This window comes from Sinohyriopsis cumingii, chromosome 13 (assembly GCF_028554795.1).
Source record: "Sinohyriopsis cumingii isolate HCF-2022 chromosome 13, ASM2855479v2, whole genome shotgun sequence".
Classification (NCBI taxonomy): domain Eukaryota; kingdom Metazoa; phylum Mollusca; class Bivalvia; order Unionida; family Unionidae; genus Sinohyriopsis; species Sinohyriopsis cumingii.
In genome coordinates this window covers 49,121,774-49,141,342 of record NC_142973.1, presented here as the reverse complement: position 1 = coordinate 49,141,342, position 19,569 = coordinate 49,121,774, and the positions used below count along the sequence as shown (strand labels likewise).

Genomic DNA, 19,569 nt, shown 5'->3' with positions numbered 1-19,569 from the left:
AATGGCTGATTCGACATTCTTTTTATGTTGTACATGTTTATTATTAGCTGCAATTAACGTCATTTCATTTTTTTAAATGTGAAATCTATTATGATTATTGCTGATCCCAATCTTGTTATCTTTATCTCTCTAGCTGATACTGGTCATAAAAAAGTAACGGCATCGTTTGAGGAAATTAGCTCGTTTCTATTCATAAAATAGGTCTGGAAATCTGCAGATACATTTTGTGACTCAAACCAAAATGTTATTGATCTTTTTTTCTTTCCAATTAATCATGACAGTTCATTCAGTGCTATATCTTGAGTATAATGTTCACTGACAAACTATTATTAGGACAATTTTTTTATAGCAATAGTAATAAGGTTGAAATTTTCTCTAAATTATGTTAAAAGTAATTTTTCATTAAATTATATTGAAAGTAATTTTCTATTAAAATATAATAAGATTAAATTCATTTATTTCGGTATTACAGTTATGTTACATACTATTTAATGAAGACTGCGACCTTATGTGCAAAAAGGCAAAACTCTTGTACTATATATTTCCCTTGTATCGTAAGTCAGCAAAAAACTACACTCAGTAAGTTGTGTAAGTTACTAATTAGCGGATTCCTAAAATTCTGTTGCAAAATTATCTGTCTAATGACGTACATAGACCCAGACGATAGTCTGTGAGAAACTATGAAGCCTCGCTTTGAGAAACTGGCGAAACTCAAGAACCATACGTATGACCATATTTGGCTGCATTCTAAGAAACTGTATAAAAGCAGGAAATCTGTTTGACAATCAGTCCTTTCGTCGGAATCTCAAAGAGGCTTGTGTCGTTACAGGTAAGATTATCGTCTGTGTACAATTTTTAAAAAATATAGTTTAAGGAATTTTAGTGTGAAGATGTTAATCTAACATCGGTACGTTGCAATATTGGATTATTTTAGTACTTCTTTGCTATTATTTAATATAATGTATTGGAATGTTTAGCTGTTTGAATAACTTATATTTATTTGTAATTATATTATTGATAATAGCAATTTTAAAAAAAAAGTTCGCTACCAACTTCCTACTCAGAATAATTAATTTAGAAATAAAGTACTCTTTGAATAATAGGGTTCAATATGTTGACGTTTTAGATTAAATTCAGTAAAATATATTTCTATTAAATGATTGCGGTATTAGTCTAAAATCTTCAAACTGAACATGTGTTGGATTCTGATAAAAACAAAATAAATGACAAACTGATCGAATGGCAGTCTTTAATTAATACAACTTAAATCGTAAAAAGATGTTTTTTTTTCTCTCATTATATTCATCTACTTATTTGCCATTCTAAACGTACACTTTGTAGAGAGGTTGAAACTGTCAATTAATGTAACCATATTTATAAAATCACAAAACATGTAACTTTGGGCGGGTAAATTTCGTGAAATTCAAGTAAAAAGAAAGAGATTTACTGGCAGAATTCCAAAAATACAGGATTTTTTTTCTTCTTTTGTAGAAAATGGCTCAACAATAAGTACCAGCGCCTAAAAAGCGTGCTATTGCTAGGTAAGAGAAACGATTTACAAGTTCAGTATGTCACTGTAATTCACGCACTTTACTCCTCTGGAACATTACCGTATATAATTGCCTATACCAAAAGTCAAACTCCAAACAACATAGATCCTGATCTAAAAGTAGCACAATGCGCCTGCAGAGCAGGGTATATGTTGTATGTTATATTGATTACTCTTAACAAGCATTATGCGACGACATATCTGGGTCTGTGAAGTTTACAGTTGGACTCGTCTTATAAGCGAGTATAGACGGTAGGTAAATAAGTAGGTACAAGTTTTATAACATTGACGATTGCATTATATATATATATATATATATATATATATATATATATATATATATATATATATATATATATATATATATATATATATATCACTCAACCCTGCTGCCTCGTTGATCTACAAGTCCGTAAAAAGATACGAATATTCAACGCACGAGTTCAAAGATTGTCTTGGCAAAACATTTTCGTTCCTTCATCAACAGTAACACGGTTACAGGGCAAAGATATTTTAGTATGTCTGAATACCGAGGTTGTCTGAAAAATCTATATACCAGTCAATCAGCGTCAATTACAGATCGTCGACATTTTATGAAAAGGTGTCATGTATATTGATCGCTTCAATACTTTAACCAGAGCTAGCTCACACTAAATCTATGGAAACATTGGATCCTAGGCCATGAGAGTAGAACGGACATTTTTTTTTTCTTCTGTCATGAATGTTTGGGGGTTGTTTTGTATTTTTATTTTATTTTCATATTTTTTATTATTTTTTATTTATGTGATACTGCCATCAGAAATAATCTCATGATCAGAATGTCTCAAGAACAGATGTGGGAGGGGTGGGCCTGCAAACTTATTAAAGAAAAGTTGGTGAATTTAATGATTTCAAATGCTTTTGAAGACAATAAAATGGAGAAAAAACATTTGCATCATGCTTATTTAGGCTTATCACCAATAAGAAGTTTTAAATCAGTTACTTTTTGTGGGTTTTTTTAATAAGCGTCGGACAATACTTGCAAATCAATAAACAATAGTTATACCCAAGGAACGACTCATGTACCCGAGCTCGGTTATTTACCATCTCTCACCCCCACCTCAACCCTCCACCTCAAGGTCATATCGCCCGTATCCTGCCTAAAGTGGAGAGAGAATAACTGTAGAATTTTGAAGTATCCAAATTGAACGAGACGGTATGCAGACACGTGTGTGAAATAACAGGCCCCGATTTAGTAAACAATGCTGAGTGCACACACACACACACACACACACACACACACACACACATTCTCGCGCACAGGTATGCAAAATCGGAAGATCACAGCATGTACAATGTTTTCTTTAGTAAATGTGAGAACGATTTTCTATATATTGACATTCACATTTATGGTCTAAGGAAACGTTAGGCGAGAAAGTATTTTTTTTAAAACCCGCACACAATATATTTGCAATCAAATCTAGCTTTGACGAGTTGAGCTAGTGTTAGGTATACAGGATGAAGCTTTTTATTCCAAGGTAAATATTTTAACACCGCCGTATTAATGGGTATTTATGACACAGAGAATGTTTATAACGATAACTACAGGCGTCGGTTGAAAAAAAAAAAATACCATCATTCATTTGTTAACACCGCCTAACAAGGCCATTGTAACTTTACACGAATTAAAAACAAGATCAATAGAGATTGTATGATTTAGTCTCACCACACGTGATCGGCCAGATTGAGAACTGTGAATGTGTGTATTGAACTGATTAAATTAGTATTCTGTGTCAAGGAGGCCTTAGCTATAGTCAGATAAATCAGCACCCTTCGTCCCCACCCCCACTCCCATTTGCTGATACCGATGGACCGTTACGTCGCAATGAATGAAAACTGATTGTGAACATCTATGTCCGTGATGTTTGGCTGTCTAGAATAATGCAGACACACTGCTAGAAATTAAGCGTAAAGCAAACAATTTGTTTTTCTCACACATCTCCCTGGAGTGCCGTTTCATTCATTCATTCATTCATCATTTATTCATTCATTCATTCATTCTGGACTTACTTGTCTGACTGTTTCTGCTACGTCTACGTCCATGATGACGCTGGGACCTGATGAAATAATGCATAATTGTACTCACGGTATTTACTGATATATAAATCACTTAATAATAATAATAATAATAATAATAATAATAACAAACGTCACGACCACGACCACCACCACCACCACAACAACAACAGCAACAACAACAACAATAATAATAATAATAATAAACACCATTACCACCACCACCACAATAATAATAATAATAATAATAATAATAATAATAACAATAATTATTATTATTATTAAAGCTGCGATTATAACGTAGAAACATTTTGAAGATTACATGTTTTTCAATCGTGTGACGCTTTTTAAAAATCTTACAAGAACTTAACTTTTGTATTACATTCACTTCACAAAAGCGTAAATTTATAGCATTACTTTGATATACATGTATAGTCTTATATCATAAACTCCGCAAAAAAGAAAAGAATACAAGTTTAGACTGGGGTGTGTATTGCATGAACACATTCTTCATCCATTAAGTTCTGATTGATACTTTTCAGTACTGAATCAAGAAGTATGAGGGAGGGATAAACAAGTGGGGTGAAGGGTAGATACCACTCCATATGTTATGGTATCTTCTGCAAAATCTAACTGAATATGACACCTAAGAAATTACATAAAGTTTTATCAGTACTATTTTCGTAAAATAAATAAGACAGTGTATTATGAAAATTCATTACAAAATGTACATAATGATGTTTTAGAGAATTTTGTTTTAAAGAACACTGGAACATACACGATTTGACAAACGTTTGCCAGAGCGGTAAGAAAGAGTTTAAGTCGGGCGGTCTTCTTCGAGTGTGCCGACAGATGTCGTACATAACAAACATACATAGTCGTTCTCCACATATGATCAATTCTTAAATAATATATATATTTGTGTATGTGTTTTTTTTTTGTTTTTTTTTGTGTAACTGTACTCAAGTAGCTTGTGCACTTCCGATCACTGAGTACCTCTAAGGTCACAAAATTGCACGCGTCAGAAAATATCGAAATGTATATATGCCAACATTTAAAAAAAAAAAAAATGTGCTAGTGTACTCAAAAAATTACCTGCCAATTGTACTATCTAAACATTTCGTGAGAAATCTATAAAAAAAAAAGAAGACATTAGACAAAAACAAATCGGTGCGAAAAGTCGAAAACGAAAAATGAATTATGACCTCTGTTTATGACTTGGGCTTCAAGTGTGTTGCCGACTGAAGACTCTACGGTAAATTCTTTGAAGACTACTTCATTTCTGGTCGTCAAAGTATTAGCTGACAAACCTCCTTCAGTTTCCGACAGTTTAAGAAGAGTAACTCGTTTTCCACTGAAAACACATTATTAGCTAAATCATAATTATTTAATGTGCAGAGCTTGATTATTGCCCTCTTTGATTTATACCATGACGCATGACATATTCAGGAATCCGAATTCCATAAACTTTAGGAAAACAAAGAATCGCGGTAACAGAAAACGGTAATTGTAGGGTTCAGTATTATTAAAAACATATACATGTTGGCATATGTCAACTGGCAAAAGTAGAACATTACCAATAAATACAAGCAATGGCATAACTAACGTTTACAGTAATGATTACTGATTCTATTGTGTGTGCGTTTGTGTGTGTGTGTGTGTGTGTGTTAGAGACAGACAGACAGAGGTGCAGGGGAGGCTAAATTACGTGTACTGTGAAATATATTCACAATATATTAATTGAATACATTCAATATTATTAAAAACATATACATGTTGACGTATATCAACTGGCAAAAGCAAAACTTTACCAATAAATACGAGTATTGGCATAGCTAACGTTCACAATAACGGTTACTGATTCTATAATGTGGGTCTGAGTATTAGAGAGACAGACAGACATACAGATAGGGAGGGGAAGGGAGGTTAAAATACCTTTACTGTAGAATATATTCACAATATATTAATGGAATACGTTTTACATAGACATTTACTTAGCAAGGTCTAACAGTTGACCAAATGTCATACCCGAGATAACCACGCCTAATAGTTAGTGTAGCTTATTATTTTATGTTTTAGATAATGTTTCAGCTGATATTGATAGTTTCTCGTGGAACGGAAAAAAAAAAAGTTTAAAATTGGATGTATACATGTTACATGGTGTGAACTGTCTAGGTGTCTAACAATCAGGGCGGCACCAATCCTCATAGACAAGCTAAATACAACAGACCCCGTATTTTCAAAACTTTTTGAGCAAACTCATAACTTTCAAATCCGATTTGATAATTGGAGTTCACCAACCTGATTTAAATGTTGATTGCCAGTAGAAAAATCAAATTTAAGAAGATTCTAAAAGGTTATATGTGAACTTTATTCTGCTGAAAGGTACTAAACTACAACGTTTTCCGACTTTGAGCTTGAGTTTTGCGCTCAGAAAGTTTCGAGAATACAGGGCCAGGTGTAATTGCGCAATTGTTCACACGTTGCCGTGAAACAAGACTGGTGCAGCTGTCTGACAAATGGTAATAAATATGTAGAGTTTGGTGAATATGTCAATTGCATCGAAACACGTAATTACGTAATTACATTTGCCTTTAGTATTTGTAATTGCATGCAGTTTTACTGCAAGTAATATACTTTCATTATTGTCATTTTTCTCTAAAGAACGTTTGATTACAACTATATATATATATATATATATATATATATATATATATATATATATATATATATATATATATATATATATATATATATATATATATATATATATTATAGATAGATAGATATAAAGTGCAAAATTCTATTGATCGACACAAGTATACCTATGTTTGCAGTTCGCACGAAACGCCAGTCTTATTTTCAAAATGGTTACCGAACATTCTTTGTTGATAAAACGTTACTATATAATTTACCTATGTAATTTCAGAAGTGTAAGCAAACTGAAAGTTCAAATTTTCGAATGCAGTATCAATAAGATATTTTAAAATGCTGACATGCACTCTTAAGTTGTTCGTAAAATCACATCTATATAAGTCAATATTTGCAGTTTTCAAAGAATGTCAATTGAGTCCCCATAATCCTGACCGCGATCAAATTGTGCTTTGCAAAACGGTATTGTTAATGTACCAATCTATAATTAGTTGTGTATCAGATTTATTGATCGAACACACTTGAATAATTGCTAACAACCGCCACGTCACAAAGCAACGTATACACGAGTAATAGTGATCTGCAAATCTAGTCTCAAGTTCAATCACTGGTTCCAATACATGCACGGGTAAGCAGTCGCCAATTGAAAGTAGCTGGGGTGTCCTCAGGGTCCTTTCGTTTCTTGCACTTGAAGATCGCATCACATCAACTTGTACCCGTTCAGATGACGTGGTACAAGTTGTTAGATTTTGTTCCATGAAAATCGCTTTAAAATAGATTAAGAGTACTTTAGCAGCTTTATTTTTATGTTAAATCTGGTTACCAAGCTGCCAGAAGATTAAGTCATTGCTTTAATTTGTTGATGTCGTTGTGTACGACTCCATTATGACCTTGTCTTATCAGTCACGTAAACAGGATGCTGTACAGATTAAAATGCCAGTGGAATGGGAAATTTTATGCGATTATAAACGCTTTCTGAAGAAAAATCGAAAACAAAAAAAATGAATGATATTCATTCTTTAAAAATACTACTGAGCGGTCGTGCTGTCAGCCACATATTTATGTCAGGGATAAAAGTTTTCTTCTCGAGGGATGACATGATTTAATCAAAATAGAATCCAAGAATGCGAAAATGGGAAAGGTGATCAACGTTTGATAATTACAGATTCTTAAAAATACTATTTAAAAAATCATTATTATAAATCATCCGCTTGTAATTGTATGAGCGCACGAACAACATACGCCTACGTCAAGACAGAGAGTAGATGGGAAGCAGGAGGTGGGTGGGCGGGTGTGCTAGCAATAAAGCTTTATTATCTTACGTAGAAAACCCAAAGAAAACCAGAGAACCCGGAGAACCAAAAATTCCGTTGGAAACCAGAGACCCCAGAGGAACCAGTAAGACAAGAGGAAACCGAATAACCTGGAAGAAACCCTATTCCCCGGCACGAATCAGAACCGGAATCAAACAACTAAGCACAGTGAATCAATACCCATCAACACACACACACACACACACACACACACACACACACACACACACACACACACATGCACGCACACACACACACTGTATTCCAGGTGAAGGGTAGCAAGACACTGAATATGTAACCTGCGTACTCAAAAAACAATCAAGTAAAAACAAATTAGTAAATACGGTTGATCTCTTTGAGAAGTCATGTATCGACAACGAGGTGTATAGTAATTAAGATTGGACATATTTTTTGCTGATATAGGTCAAAGCCTTCTATCACACGCACTTGCCCACGCGTGAATGTTACCTACAGGCGCCCCTGTAAGAGGGAAGTCATAGTGGGTTGAAGACTTCAACCTAGGCCAGTAACCAACAAATCTGCTATTATCTTACTACTCGATCATTCGATTGCGAAATCACAAGAGTGATGATTATGGAACCCACCATTAGTGCACTGGTGAACATGCAAACATTTACTCGACTTTTACTGTCGGTAAATCCAGTAGCCTTGGTTCCGTATCTGTACTCGGAGTTGCCGGTGGTTTAAATTTCCTCCAATATGGTGTCGATCCTTGTTATGCTAATCATGTTTTCCACAATAGCAATGAAGTACAGCTTGGTAATTGTATTGAGGTTGATTTGTACCACCGCGAGAAGTTCTGAACAGACACGTATTCGCGAATTCAGTCGTGACGAGATTATTTTACCAGCACCACCAGTTACACTGGTTACTAATGATATGGCTCTTACAACAATTCCAATTGATGTGCCTATAATAGACAACATAGTGGTGATTCCCGCTACACCAAGACCAACGGTGGCTGCCGCAGTGACCACAACTTTCATGAGTAGCGCGGTTCTCCTGGTGATTTCATCTCGTAGCTGGTGTTACGCTTCGATTATTTTCTCACGTCTGTAACATTCACGGCGACTGTGTGTTCTTGCGGCCTGACGTTACCTTTATATAAAACTATACTAATTGCGCCATTGAAAAGCTTCTGAAACGACCGTTTTCGTCTTCGTCCAAACATGGTTACACGGAAAAGTGCGTCCTTTTTAACAAACGGTCGATATTTCTCTCATCTTGATTGAGTCAGTGCTGGTACAACCCAATCATCAGGTAATGCAACTGCGGTGTATGTGTCGGTAAACTCCTCTTGATCATTGTAGACACAATCCTTCTCTGTACCTGCATGTGCAATTTGTGACTGCTCTTTTTCGCGTGCTAACGCTATGAGACCATACTTGTCTTTAGTTGATATTGGTATATCACGGTGGTTCCATCTGTCAGTTCTTTTTTGTACTTGCCAAGACTATACCACTTTAACGCAGATACACATCGACAAGTGGGACAAAATCACCATCAATGCTAGCATCCCGTCACCCGATTCAATATTCCGTCAGCAAATTCCGCAACCTCATCACCGCGGCTAGAATCCATTACTTATATGTAAGGATAAATCTTAATTTTAAATAAAATGAAGTATTTATAATTATAAAAAACAAAGACGTTATATACACGACTGGATAGACAAATTCCTTCAAATTGAATTTCATCTCTGATGCTAATGAAAATATGTGTCGTTTAACCAGGTAGTCTTACAATTCGGCTAACACGATTGTGATTATTGACCAATATTGACATTACACGCTGCATGCCAGTATATCCGGGAATGATAAATAAATATTATCCAGACTCATGTTCCTTTAATATGTGAGGATTAGATCTATCAATCCACTCATAACATTCTCGTAAATAAGTCTACCAAGTGCTAAGATTATTTCGTTAATTATTTCGGTTTTTTTACACTGGTTAATATTTTTTTTCCGCATATACTCAACGGAGTTACTACGCGTCGTGGTGGTGCAACTCTATGATATTTTGCACTCATTGTTTCATCATAGTTTCTACATCATCAATGTAATTCTTGATAAAAAAAAAACGCAAACGATATACTTTTGTCAATTATTTCCCCAATTTCAATGATTTCGGCAAGGTTCAACGCAACAGCGCATCACAGCATCAAAACAATATATTGAACGTCCACGATTGACGTTTTAAAGGTTTCCAGTTCGATCTTAGAAGTCACAAGCCGGCCCGGGTCGACGTAAATAACAACCGGACTCTTAAACTCTGTCAAATCAGCTTTGGTGGCAAACCTGGTCAGATCCACATCATGGGTCACGTCGTCGGGCGGTCGATCATTATTAAATGTCAATAGTTATTTGTATACTATTAAGAGTACTTTCTAAGAGACAATGTAAAATCAACAAGACTTTGCGGGGTTGGTAAACGCTCGGGTGCAAACAACACTTTAACAACTCTACCCCCTCGGTTTAATAATAAACAACTTACGTGGCGGTTGAAATCCGTACCAGTCAAAGTATACAAAATATTGAGGTGTTACCACGTATGCTACCCAATGCGTTCCAGGTCCTGCTATTAAATCAGGCTGATGATGCCAATTTCCCGCGTGGGCGGGATCATCGATGCAAGTTCACCCCCATCCCACCAAAGACAGCTCGAAAATGTTTGACTGACTTAGCCATAGGAAGTAAATCACAATTAGTCAATGGACTGGTCAACGGCTAGGCCACAACTGAAGACCACTTTAGCTCGGTGTTCTGTGGCTTACACGCCTCAATAATCGAAGACATTTTCCTTTGTATGCGGCCGCGAAAGGCTCCGCCTCTCACTGCCTATTTTCAGAGCCATCAGGACGCAGCTCCGACAGACCCTAAAGCAGACGCTTTTACAACTGCGAAAGCACCAGATGTAAATATCCAAATGATTTTCTGTATTTGCGCAACCTCTGACTTTAACAATTTTATTGTCACTGAGGTGTTCTTTTGTTTGACCGCACGTATTTCGCTCTTTAATTTTGCAAGCTGGTTTTGGCTAACATTAATTTCGTGATAGGACATTATTATTTCAAGATGCAATATTTTCAATAATATTTTAAGAGTCACCTTTTTAAAGGTGCGTCAAGGAGTACTCGAATGGGAATAACAGACTTGCGTTCGACAGTCCGTGGACTTTCCTGGTTGTTTCAGTGTCGTAAGTTTCTTTTTACCGGATCCAATGACGCACAGCCTGTAAAACTCGTTTACGACAGCAATAAAATACCGCATCACACGAAACCTTGATCCTGACTCGTGGACTATTTTGACATTCTACTGCGAGCATAGTGTATACAAAGTTCCAAAAAACTTCCCAATTACAATTATCGCTTGAACATTCTTTCGCAATAGTGAAGATAAATATTAATTGTAATACATTTATGCACTAAAGCGTGCAGTGGTTCTTTATGAGTGTTCCAGCAGCAAACACTTTCTCACTGATCGACATATCTACAAGCAACTCTCATTTAGTCCATTTCTTGTCCAATTAGCCGTTGTTGTAAATGTTTTTTTGGTTTTTTTTGTTGTTTTTTTTTAAATCATGTTGACATAATTATTTTTGATTGGTAAATCATTTCTTGATCAAAGCTGAATCGATGATAATTTCATGTTTATTTTTTTTGTTTGTTGTCTGTCTCGAATATTCTTTCAGATAAAAGTAAACTTTACTTTTTGACCTGTTCACAATGGTATCCTTGCGCACGCAATATGCAGTACACAATTTGGACGCTGTGTACTATAATTACCGTAGCAATTTTTACCACTGTTTTTCGACAGCTTAGCTGTGTTTAAACGTCATTGAAAGTTTACAGTGAAATAATTCAGTGTAAAACCAACGTTATTTTACGCTCTCTCTCTCTAAGGTATGGAACATTTTAATGGGTGTTCGGCGGTTTTTGAAAGTGACAGCAGTATACACATTACGTCACAATATGCCATTTTTACTTCGTCCCTCGTTTTTCATTCAGAATTTGTATTAAAAGTAACCCATCATTATAAGTAAAACAAGAAACTTCCACCATCCACAAGGGCTGGTATCGTTGCTTACAATTTATCTGTTATACGTGTACTATATAATACAGTGATTCTCAAACTGTGTGCCGCGGCACACTAGTGTGCCGCGAGAGATTTGCAGGTGTGCCGTGGGAGTTTTTAACAATATTTAAAATTGCTGCGTTTTGAAACCTTAAACATATCGAAATATTAAATGGTAAATCAATGTCGCAAAAGTTAAAAAAGTAACATATATAAAAACGCAATCTCTGTCAGTCCGTCATTCATTGGTTCCTTTCGTAACGCGAGACTTGTGCGAGATCTCGGGAGAACTCGATCGCTCTAATTATAAGAATAGTCTTATAATAAATACATGCAGCCCATTATACAATGTTCTCGAATTTTCCACGCTAAAATAATAAATAAAAAATCAGACCGCTACATTTGGCCGCCAGGGGTGGCAGCTATACAATGTTCTCGTATTTTTCTTCACCACAAAAATTGTTAAATCTTTTTAGGTGTGCCGTGAAATTTTTTAGATCTTTTTGATGCGCCGCAAGACAAAAAAGTTTGAGAAACACTTATATATTAACTAGTAGTTATTGTATAGTACATGTATGACAGGTAAATTTAAAGCAACGATACGAGCCCCTGTGCCACCATCGGGATGCCTTGTGTCTTATTAGAGTAAACTATATCTCTTATATAAAGGAATAAGAGAAGAACGCGTCCACTGCTTTTACTCCAACTCGATGGATTTTCTTGAAAAAAGTACGAAATATTGTATTAATAAATCCGCATTTTTCTTCTAATTTTTTGTTTGTTTCTGAGACAAAACGTCTTCCATCTTTTTATATATCCAGTCACCTTTACAATGCAAACTTGTCTAACCTATATGAGTAACAAAACAAACAAACAAAAAGAAACAAAGAAAAAGAAAGTTTAGATACATATACCGTCTTGCATCTGTCACCACACGCACGTATGTTTAGAGTATATAAAATTAAATATGTTAGATTTAATCGGTAAAAATAACAACCATAACATACTGTAGTACGTAAAAGCGATTTGGCAAGATACCACGATACCACAAAGATTTACTTGTCGTCAGGACACTGTTTTGTAATGAGTAAGGTTTATTTATATATAAAACTTCAGTATTCTTCGATAAGCAAGAATGGCCTCACTACAAATACGAGTACTCAAGAGACGAGCATCAACAGTGTTGTTGTTGTGGGGCTTAACGCCATTTTTCAGCACACGATAGACTATACATGGCGGCCAGTATTAATTGTAGAGGAAGAACCCGGGAAAACCCCTGAAAGAACCACCGACCCACGAGAAGCTACTGGCAGACTTTCTCACATACCCACATTGACTGAATCCGAGACTCGAACCCACGCCGACAGAGGTGAGATAGCAGTGATCCGTAACGGAGAGCGCTTTAGACCCATCAACAGTGTAGAAGCTCATGACTGGTTTCGGTTACAATTATATATATATATTTATTTTTTTTACTTCGGTCTTTCAAAATGATGCCGAGACGACAAAAATATTAGTGCCATGTTTCACATCTAAATAACACACTCAAGCAGTTCTTATTTTTTTTTTTACCAACTCAGGTACTTGGCAGCATCATGAAAATTAGAGAAAAATGGGTTTGTCGGGTTTCCTGTTCAAAACTGTATACAAAAATGACCACATAGAAATAATCGAATAGAAAGAGGGAATTTATTTGGTCACCCGAAAGATGACTCTTAAGTACTATTCATTTGTGTGATAACTATCCGCAAAATGATATTTCTCACTGGCAGTCCACTCATGGATTTTTATAAAGGTCCTAAAAATGCGTTGACTATGACGATAAGTGTGCTCTGAGATATGTGGGAAGCTTGCATGCAAGAAAACATAAACCTTACTACGGTCCTTACATCAGTTCCGGCTGGCACTATTGCCACCAGACGACGTCATTTGATGTAAGTGAAATACGAAATCTTAAACTTTAAGCTCAGGAACTGCTCTGCTACAATGTTTTCTGGTGAGATAAATTGCCATTGGCTTCGACCCTGGCACTGTAACCACAACAAATATATATATATATATATATATATATATATATATATATATATATATATATATATATATATATATATATATATATCGTGGCTGTTCGAGAATAGGTCATAATCATAGTCAACTAACATTGCCCACATATGATAAAGAAGACGTTAACCGCAAATACGACGCTAGAGGATTGCCCTCTCTCTCTCTAACCTACCTACTGGTGCAGTATGCTACACACTACTTAGCGATGGATGAAGTACTCCAGAATAAAAACCGATTACGTTCCTTTCTGGTTTGTATAAAGCCTTCTTGGCTTTTATCACTAGATAGTGTTGGCACATATTGACTTTTTCATACCTTTCACTTCATGGGCTGGCTCAATATAAATAAGTGCAGCAGCCATAAATCAAATCATGCGATAACCTAAAAGAACTAATTAATTTGTTTATGGCCGAGGTTTTTATGAGCCCTTGCCATCTGGGTGCATGTTCCTAAATACGACAGTGGAGCTCGCTTCCATTGCACACAATGTAGAAACCCTTACGTTCTTAAACTGGGGAAGAACAGATATGTGTTACTTATGTTGCGTGCGTACGTGCAGGTGGGTGGGAAGGATAGAGGTGAGTGCTTCCGTGTGTGAAAGAATGAAAAAAAAACAACACATACACAGACCGAATGAGGGCAGATGGGGGTGTTCTTGCGTAACTTTCTGCCCTTTGTGAAGATGTATGTGTATGAGAAAGGTGGATAATGAACAGTCAAATATAAAGAAACGGGAGAACATGATTATCTCAATATGAAGTGTGCCGTAAAAGATTTTTTTAATCCTTCACGTGCATCAGATATACTGACGAGTAAGTAAAGGCAATACAAGTAAATTTAGGTACGGGCACTTTTTCACATGAGACACACGGAAGCCGTTTTCAACAGAATGTGTTAGCCCAGTAATTGAATTAGTTTTCATTCGTAATATCACACGATGATATTTCTTTTATTGTACGGCACGCAGGGGCTGGTAGAGCGGGTGGGAGCGGCTACTGTACGCACCCCCCTTTTAAATTGAGCGCGAAACAAATGGAACGTTCCTGGAGTAAGTTTTCTTCAAGGTTCAGTGGTTAAACTTAGGTCACCAAACGTGCTGACAAGGCGGAAGCTTCAGGGTGCTTCGTTCCCTTGGTCCCCAACGCGGGTTCAGTCCCACAGATCCATTGCCTACTTGTTTACGTCCCCACCCCCGAATATTCTGGATCCGACCCTGGGGCGGAAGAACCCAGATATTACACCTTTGCTGGGCCATCATTGGCAGACAATCGTCGACATTGGGTATATGACGTTGGGCCAAAGTCGAACCATCCTTCAATTCCCGAGGTAGGAAAAAACAAAGCAAAGAACCCATTAGTTGAGGCAACTTTGTTCTGTCGTTGTTATGCCAACGTTGGGATATATGTACTAGCCCTGTTTTATAAATGGGTTAGACTGCTATCTTTCTAAGTTACACTCATGATACTCCACACGCCTCTAAACCTACGTTTTAGCGTCTTCCCAATTGCACACCCAAGTCTGGCCAACGACGTATTAACGTCGTCTCCAGCGTCGACCCAACATCACAGTATTATAACGATCCGTCGATCCAACGTTGGTCAGACACGCTGGCCCAAGAAAGGTCTAACGAGCTAAATGACACTGGGCCAACGTCATTTAGCCGAGATGGGTCGATGTTGACGACAAGCATTCTTTGTCCGAAGTTGTCCGAACGGAGGGCCAGTAAGCAAAACGTTGTTCGACAGACATGCGAGATGTCACGAGACATTTATATTAATGAGCAAAAGGACGCCAGGTCAACGTCATTTAGCCAAGTTATGTTGATGTTTTCGACAGGTTATTATTTACTGGGCCAAGGTTCGCCCAACTGATGGGCAGGGAGCAAAATGCTGTCTGGCAGTCATGCGAGATGTCACGTGACATTTTATAGTAATCGAGGTATGTAATATTCTAAATAAAGATCATATTACGGCTGATTTAATCCTCAAAGAAACAACGATTAAGTTTTAAAAAAATTAATTATTGTTAGCCCTAATTACATACCATTACATAAACGGTCAGACTTAACTATCACTAGCAGTCTGACCTTTTATGTAATGGTGTCCTGCATAAAAAAAAGAAAGAAAAAAAAACAAAAACATGCCGTCTGGATTTCACGAACATTTTTGTAATTTATGTGCCAAATATGATTTTCAATTATATTTAATTTTAAAAATCATCAATTTGTGAAAACAAATCTACTTACACGATACAATACGAAAAATATTCCAATAATTGCAGAGTCAAAGTTAAACAACAAAAGCGATCACGTATCGAACCGTTCAATTAAGTGCTCAGCTTTGCGTACGAGTTAAACAGATAGTTTCAAGGGATGTCGCGTGAAAAACATGGCCCAGAACTGAGCTACTTAAAACCTTTCATCAAATTTACTGTTATCAGCGAATTATTATGAAAATATTCATTTAAAAATACATTCCAATATATTTTATTTCCAACTTTATAGTGTCTGTTCGAGTGGCACACAATACCTAAACATATGTTGCTATTGTGGACACACTAGGTAGAGTGTGTTTGATTATATGAGACTTTATTGAGAACAGCGTGACGCATCTAAGAAATTTTAAATCTTTTAATCTTGTTTCTAAACCCATAGTGATGCACTCATGAATTCATGTTATTTATATTGCTTTAAATGTCAGGTGAGCAATGCAGTTTTTAAATTTTACCAATCTAATTCACGTCTACCTCTTGTCCAGCCTGATCCGTGTGTTTATAACTGAGCCACTACAACACACTATTATTCATAACCAAAACACCAAAGACTCAATTAAGTTTACATAATTGTTGCAACAATAGCAACCACCACAACCAAAATTAAATCTCGCTCTTGGGTTGTCAATCTGTTGCTCTATCAGCTGAGCTACCGTGGCTTTCCCTGGAAATGTGATTAGATGTGTTTTGAACACGTGTGCAGCGATCTAAACATTTTATTCACCGTCTAGGGAGGGGCTGGGGGTAAAGGGTGGGTATGTCTGTTATACGGATGGGTAAGAAATTAGTACGTCCCGAGAAAAGCCACAATTTTTGACGGTTTTTGGCGGATGTGCACTTAAGCATTACAGTCTGGGTCTATTCCATATTTATATAATAATTTTAAGTAGCCCTTACGAAAAATATTAACAGACTTGAAACACGATTTATTACTCTTATTATTTAAACTACGGTTCTCGGTTTGTATTGATGCACGTGAAAGGCAGTGGTCTACCAAAATAGCAAACAGAGCCCTATTATTGAATTATGCCACTGACTTGTCACTGGTGATTAATATTTATTCACCTCTCTAAATAAATCTGTATAACAACTAACTCTTATGTCTAAACTGTTCATGTTTACACATACGTTACTGATGTTTTGATATATTTGTCAAATTTTTACTTCATGTTCTGTACGTAACGAACTTCTTATCCGAAATACCGTCGTAATTTTTTTTACAAATATTGATGGCTTTAGGGGTACACAATCACATTACTGCGTGTATTGTGTACCCATCTTTTCATGCAATACACTACATATATATTACTGAATAAAAATGGCAACAAAAATAATATAGAATAACGTATATGAATTTGTTTTAAAATCGAAGTAGAATTTATTTGTCGAGTCGACTTATTAAGTTAACATCAATGCTAATACATTTTTAAAGAGTGGATGATATAGGATTTCATCCCAATTAAACACATGCCTCACCCACAGGACACAAAATCTCTGAGATCAATTTACTTGTTCAATTAAATTAGCATTATAAGGTACGCCTAAGCATAACGTTTGCGCACGTGTTTCACTGAAAGAAAAAGATATATACAGAAGAATTCATATGAAAAGTAACTTATCTGTACAGTGAAATGAAATATTTTATTCTGATACTTACCAGGGTACATAATGGTATAATCTGTCCACCCGTGTGTCCACCTGTGTGTATTATATCATCCAGTAAATTACAGGTAATCCAGATTTAAAACTGCCAGCAACAGTGTGTACAAAATTTAACGTTTATGCTGAAATTCCTGATGTTTGTCAGTGTTGTTTGACAAGTTGTCAACTGGGCAACCAAATATCACGTATGAGGCGATCTAAGTCAACAATGCTGGACAGGTTGATCAGGCATTTGTTTACTCTATATGGCGATATTTCCAGACAATCAGCTAGCTACTCGTATTCAGCTACATGGATCACTTCAAGGTTATGTCTACCTGTATTGAAACTATTTACCATACCTGTCATATCAGAGCACACACAGGCTGTACGCGTTAGAAAGTTTCTTATACGAGTTTAGTTGTCACATACGCTATTTTAAACCATGGGCATAATAAACTGTAAAAAAGTTTTCCGCGCATGAGTAGCAATCTAAAGATTTAGGAAGATGTTCTTGTTTTCATCTTTTCCCCACCATCAGTCTTGAACAATTTTATTGAGACCTAGGTAATATTTTAGTGATTATTATATATTTTATTTATTTTATTTTCCAACGCTGCAAACGAACTTAAGTTGTTCATGACAGGCCCATCTGAGTGAGTGCATTTTTCGTATTCAAAAACATTAAATCTGTAATTTATATACCTATCAATCGATTTCGTTAACATAAGGACTAACATGCACGGTGTGATTTGTGCAATTGTCTCAGAAGAACTTAGGGAAAACTATGTCTTTGTCTAAGAACATTTTCATCGTGCTCCACAGTAAACGTTTGCTTACGCGAAAGCATACATTGTATCATTACTATATATATATATATATATATATATATATATATATATATATATATATATATATATATATATATATATATATATATATACAATGATGGAACTTACATTAAAAAAATGACGCAGCTCAACACGGGCTAATTTGAGTTATTCTTCATTTGCATCCAGCCCCTATTTATACAACCCTATTTATAAACGTATTTGGGCGTGAGGGCTTTCTTTTTATTCACATTCTTCTTTTGCGGTTAGGGAAAAGATATGATTATGACAAAATTCTTTTTCTATCTTTTCAGTTATTGGAATTGGAAACGATAAAATTTTCTTTGATTGAAAATACGCTTGCTCGTTGAAGTTTATATTAAGAGTACCACTTTCCCGTTTATTGCTATTCTCAGATGAATGGGTCATAAAAGGCACCGGACAGAATTATCGCTATGGCGAATGTAAACAAAGGGCCACGTGACTTGCCGCTACTTTGAAATGTATAATACAAACACCTGGGATTAAATGGTGCGTTACATTTCTGTCATGGATATGAAGTTAACACAGAATATATTGCCGGCTTTGAAATGTCTAGTATATATTGATTTCTCATTTCGCAGTTGATGAATGTTGAATGAAAATCAATTATGGTCATCGAGAATGAAGTTAATATGAAGCATAATATCAGTGCTATAGGCCTACGGACCATTAAGCAACTCGTACAACATTTGACGATACATTGTATATCATTATCATGTTACACTGTTACAAATATATTAAAGAGTACCAGTAAATTGAAAAATACGATCAAAAAGATGAGATATCAATCGAAATTATAGATTTAACAATAGTAACACACACACACACACATCAACCAATTTCACACACATCAGCCAATTTATCAAACAATGATTAATTTTTTTTTTACCTCATACCATTGCGGTAAATTGGTAACCATAGACTGGTGTACATCTACTTCCAAATCCTTAAATTCATATGACAGTTAAAGTCATTCTTTATTTCTGTGTTGAACTAATTTGTATAAAATGGTTTAAAATGTAATGCAAGTATGCATACATGTAAAAATAAAATTA

At 35.7% G+C, this 19,569-nt stretch overlaps 1 protein-coding gene across 1 annotated transcript in view; it reads right to left on the bottom strand.

Moving 5' to 3' along the window:
- LOC149785516 (uncharacterized) overlaps positions 1–17,969 on the bottom strand; it is an 86,564-nt gene extending 68,595 nt beyond the window's left edge. The window contains exons 1-2 of the mRNA XM_089979318.1: positions 17,659–17,969; positions 3,599–3,645 (exon numbers count right to left, since the gene is read on the bottom strand). Coding sequence (XP_089835444.1) covers positions 3,599–3,645; positions 17,659–17,668 — 57 coding nt within the window. The 5' untranslated portion in view covers positions 17,669–17,969. The remainder of the gene's footprint in view (positions 1–3,598; positions 3,646–17,658) is intronic.
- Positions 17,970–19,569: the final 1,600 nt, after the last annotated feature.